The 4677-nt window shown below is 36.1% G+C and overlaps 1 protein-coding gene and 1 long non-coding RNA gene across 2 annotated transcripts; both read right to left on the bottom strand.

The window, feature by feature from the left end:
- Positions 1–420: 420 nt before the first annotated feature.
- LOC132956575 (secretory phospholipase A2 receptor-like) lies at positions 421–2455 on the bottom strand. The gene is made up of 3 exons (XM_061030096.1): positions 1773–2455; positions 1311–1606; positions 421–1277 (listed from the first exon to the last, which is right to left on the bottom strand). The coding sequence occupies exons 1-3, from the start codon at positions 2083–2085 to the stop codon at positions 1197–1199; spliced, it is 690 nt and encodes a 229-aa protein (XP_060886079.1). The 5' UTR covers positions 2086–2455; the 3' UTR covers positions 421–1196.
- A 645-nt stretch (positions 2456–3100) lies between these two features.
- Positions 3101–4172, bottom strand: LOC132956253 (uncharacterized). Its single transcript, XR_009665989.1, has 3 exons — positions 4078–4172; positions 3807–3877; positions 3101–3557 (listed from the first exon to the last, which is right to left on the bottom strand). It is a non-coding gene; the product is annotated as an uncharacterized LOC132956253 (long non-coding RNA).
- Between the last annotated feature and the right edge of the window lie 505 nt (positions 4173–4677).

Below are 4677 nucleotides of genomic sequence, written 5' to 3'. Positions count from 1 at the left end.
TAACAGTAAAAATATCAGTTTTTGCACAATGCTGACAGAAAATAAGATTATAAGAAAATCCAAAACAGAACATGTTGACAAGAAGGATTTGTAAAAATGGATGAGTAGTTCAAATATTCACAGATGTGAAATCATTAGAAATGAGAGACTCATTTATGAGGGGGGCCATTAGCCTAGTGGTTAACGCACAGCATGCCCCCATTTACAGACGCTAAAGTCCTTCAGAGCAGGCTGCCTGGGATCATATCGGACCTGTAGCATTACTCCCCCCCCCCTCGCTCTCTCTCCAGATTATGACTCTATCCACTGTCCTATCTCGAAAATAAAGGTGTAAAAAGCCCTTTGAAGAAATAGTAGCAGCTCATGTGTCACTGTTAAGAATGTATTGATATTGTAAAATGACATTAATTAAGGCACAAGTGAATTTCCAGTAGTTTATTTCAATAGTATATGCATAAAGTCATACAAGCAGAGTATCTAGAAGCAAATACACAGCACCCATCTTCTAATACACCTAAGTGCATCAAAATGCAATTTCAACCAAAAGAGTCCAACATAAAATCGCCTTAAAAATATTTAGATTTAGTTTGAAGCTATAACTAAAAACAAATGCAAAAATTGTCTCTCAATTTTGAATGGATCAGGAAATGTGGTCGGATTACATACAAACATACAAACAGATGGGTTTTATTATCCGAAAATGTTGACTGGATTGGTTGAGATGACACAGTGGGACAGAGTGAGTAACTTCACAAATATCAACAGGGGAAGTGGTCACACATTACAAACCTTAATGTAGAAAAAAAAAAAGAAAATCCAGATATATATTTGTTCTCACTTTTTCCATGAGATTACATCATTATCAAATCAAATGCATACATATAAGTCCTTTTCTTTAGAATAAGTGATCCTAACAACAAAAACACCGATAGCAATATTAACAACTGTTACACAAATGAATATATCAGCAACAACAATAGAAAGAACAATGCTTTTTATAAACACTTGCATGTGAAATGTCAAGTATAAAACCTTTCAAACGTCAGAATAACGTTTTAGTGATCAAGGGAAAACCTGAAGCCATGAAGAACCCATACTAAATTTAAGCAGAGGGTAATGTCGCTGTCTTTCACCACAATAATCAGCTCTTGATTACCTCTACATTAGAATCTATTCTCATGAGCAAAGCTTGATAACTATTTCTTGATGTATACAATGTCCTCCTCACAAAGAAAAGGAAGCTGTTCTGAACAGTTGAAATCATGCCACTCCCAGTCCTTGTTGTTGTTGTTGTTGTTAAAGTCTTTAACAGTGTTGTCAAAGACCCCACAGTGCTCAGACATGGGTAGCTGAGGCATTTTGCCATCCTTCCATTTGGAGAACCCCACTGTCGTATCACTGGTCCAAATCCAGAATCCAAAGACCCGACTTTGTCGCAGACCAATCCAGAAGTTACCCTCTTCAACGGTGTAATTAAGCCATTGTTCAACAGCCTTCTGATCGTATTCATCTCTGATCCACAGCAGACGGGAGTGGTGTTCGTTACAGTAATCATATGCCTCCTCCCAAGTTAAAGGATTTTGAATGACTTTGATCCTCACAGTACCTGGAAATAAACCAATGAGTATCTACTACTATCATGAGTCTGTGGACCATACTGTACTTAACATGTAAGTTAGTAAGTAATGACATTTTAAATGTGTACAAATAAGTCATTGTATAATAGAAAACAACTATGATTTTAAGTTAATATGCACTGTGAAGTTACTTACCATTGGCACAGAAAGTGTTCGCTTCACTATCACAACCATGTTCAGTTATTCGTGCAAGGCCTATTTCATTACTATCCACACGTGTGCATTCTGCAGGGAAAGGGTTTTTCAACCCCCATTCTCTGAATGAAGAGCAGCCGTTGTCCTGCCACTCCCATGTATCGAGTGCGATCCAAAAGCTGGTGTTGTTTATGATTCCAACAGCCCCGCTGCTGTTGAAGTCAGTGTGGTTTTGACTGCAGTATTGAAGAGCCTGACACCAGGTCTTATTTAAAGCAGTGTCATTAATACCTGCAAAACATAAATACATCATATTTTGATTTGTTGAATATTTTCACAAACAAGGTTTAACATGTAGCACTCTGGAATCCTTTGTGTTGGTTTATACAGGATATGATGCACAAAGACACTGAAAACACTGTGGCTCCCAAAGATATACTTATGGATTAGCTATACGCATTGAAGAACACAACGTTTCATGTCTGACCGGGCGCTTCATCAGGTCCTGTAATACATCACAGAATGACATTGTTCCCCTATGCTTATAAAGAAAATATGGTTACACTTTATATAACCATCGTCAATAAAGAGTAAATGTTCATTAAACAGAGTGTAAAACAGAATTTCTCCTCACAGGATTAATAAAGTATAACTTATTATTATTATTATTATTATTATTATTATTAATAATAATAATAATAATAATAAATAAATAGTTAATACACTTTAGTTGACAGTTATTTAACTGTTAACAAACAGTGAAATTATAGTTAATGTATAATAACTATTTGTAATGCTATAATTGACGTTATGTTAACAGTTTATTGTTGCACACTTTATAATTTTTATACACTATATAAAGTGTTTGATAATGATTATCAAATGATTTGTAAACATTTAAAAGATAGTTTATAAAACATCTGTAAACATGACATTATAAAGTGTTACTGCAATGAGACAACTTTTTTTACTCATGTGATAACAGAAGGATAAGGAAATCAGACAAGGAAACGCACAGAACGTCTGGTCAATTGCAAAATGAAACATGATCTACAGACTTTATCGACATTACGTCAGAACAGTCATCCAATGAACAAACAAGGCAACCTCAGAAAAACAAAGTAAAGTGCTGTTTGAACGTTTCTCTCTTTGTTCTCGCGTGATCTTGTAGTTATCCTGTGATGTGTGTTAAGCTGCTCATTGCTGCGCTCACACTCCAGAAACGGATCCAGTGAGGCAGGGCGCTCGCCGTCCGACAGAGCAGAACCGTGGCACTGACGCACCGCGGCGCGCATGGTGTATGTGGAAATTGAGGGTTAGTTTTGTCATTAAAAACATGTTGTCATTGTACCATTCTTATCTTTTTTTCTTTTTTCTAATTCAGTGAATCTTATTTTTAGCAAATACATTGAACATATGAAAAAGGACATCAAACATGCTTTAACTTACTCTGGATGGACGACACGAAGGTTATATTTTCTCCGCAATCAAAACATTCCAGGTTGTTGTTATGAATGGCTCCACATCTTTGCTTCAAACTGGCAGAGCCTCCATTTGATGGAGTGAGACTTCGATGCAGACCGAGCCAGACATAGAGCATTTCGTCTGGCTTTTTGGCTTGTTTTGTGAAATTTGCTGTGAATTTGGCGTCCTCTTCATCATACAGAGTAACCAGTGATGCATTTATGTTTTTACATTTGGTGGATGAAGTAGTCCAAATGTCTTTGTCTTCAAAAATATCAAAGAATCGTAGACGTTGAGATGCAAATGTAAAGTGAAGAAATCCTTCATGAACACAGAAACAATAATATTTAATTATTATCTTTGCATTGCAGCCCATAGAAACAACAGGAAACATTATGAACTATAGTCATTTAAAAAAAAAAAAGAAGCCAGTTTGAATACAAATCCATTAGCTGATCATAGCGAAGGACAAGGGCTTGTTACCCTGGAATACTTTTACATTTGTAAATAAATAAATAAATAAATAGTGAAATGAGACACTGAGATCAACGGCAAGAAAATGAGCCTCACCTGAACACAGCACGAGCATCATGAGGGCCGTCTTCACAGTTGTGGTGTTCATATTGTTGAAACTAACTGAACTCTACAGAGATAATCATATTATTCACAAAGTAAAAACTAATGAACATTTATTGAACAAAGTAAGAAATCCTAAACAGGTGTAAAACAATTCAGAGTAATTAAAAAAAAAAAATACAGATAACTTGGACTGGAAAAAAGGTCAAATTCATCCAATCAAAGTGTGCTGACTGGTTGCTGGCTGTTGGTAAAGTTCTCTTACCTGCTGAGGTCTGGGACGTGGTGCTGTCTGTTTGGCAAATCTGTTTCTGTGTCTGCCAGGTTTTATCTCTGGTGAAGGGATGATGTAAGCATTCATATGGTGCCAGGTAAATGTGTGCTTAGTGAAAACAGAGGTGGCAATGGATTAATGATGAACTAGAGGTTGTCAAGTGTGACGCGATGACAGTCACACTGTACAAGTTGAAAACCAACAGGGACAAATGCTTTCCATTTCTGCTTTTATATCGAGGTTTTTGTCATGATATTGGGTCATTTGACTTCAATACGTTACTGGTATGATATATAACTCTCTTGACACCACACCAACAATTTGTTTTAAATTACAAATCTACCGGAAAAGTAAAACAAACCATAACATTGGACAACCTGTTAATAGTCTTGCAGGCTTAATAAAAAGGAATTTGCCCTCAATTATAACATATATCATCTTGATGCCCATTTATAATCCAGTAGATGAACTACATTGTGTCTAAATGTGCAGAGATCTGCCTGTTTCCTCTCTTGTATTCATTTTATTCTATATTTAGCTGTGTTTGGTACTCTTCTGGGTGTCAATCATTAGGCAGTTATGTGGAGCTCA

This window comes from Labrus mixtus, chromosome 22 (genome assembly GCF_963584025.1).
Source record: "Labrus mixtus chromosome 22, fLabMix1.1, whole genome shotgun sequence".
NCBI lineage: Eukaryota > Metazoa > Chordata > Actinopteri > Labriformes > Labridae > Labrus > Labrus mixtus.
This window is presented reverse-complemented; position numbering and strand designations above follow the sequence as displayed.

What these genes read in the sequence shown, in the direction of transcription:
- LOC132956575 (XM_061030096.1), bottom strand. Translation starts at nt 2,085, where the DNA reads ATGATGTATTTATGTTTTGCAGGTATTAATGACACTGCTTTAAATAAG. An exon ending in GAACACTTTCTGTGCCAATG is followed by an intron (nt 1,607 to 1,772) that starts GTAAGTAACTTC and finishes GTTTATTTCCAG; the next exon opens with GTACTGTGAGGATCAAAGTC. An exon ending in GTGGGGTCTTTGACAACACT is followed by an intron (nt 1,278 to 1,310) that starts GTTAAAGACTTT and finishes AACAACAACAAG; the next exon opens with GACTGGGAGTGGCATGATTT.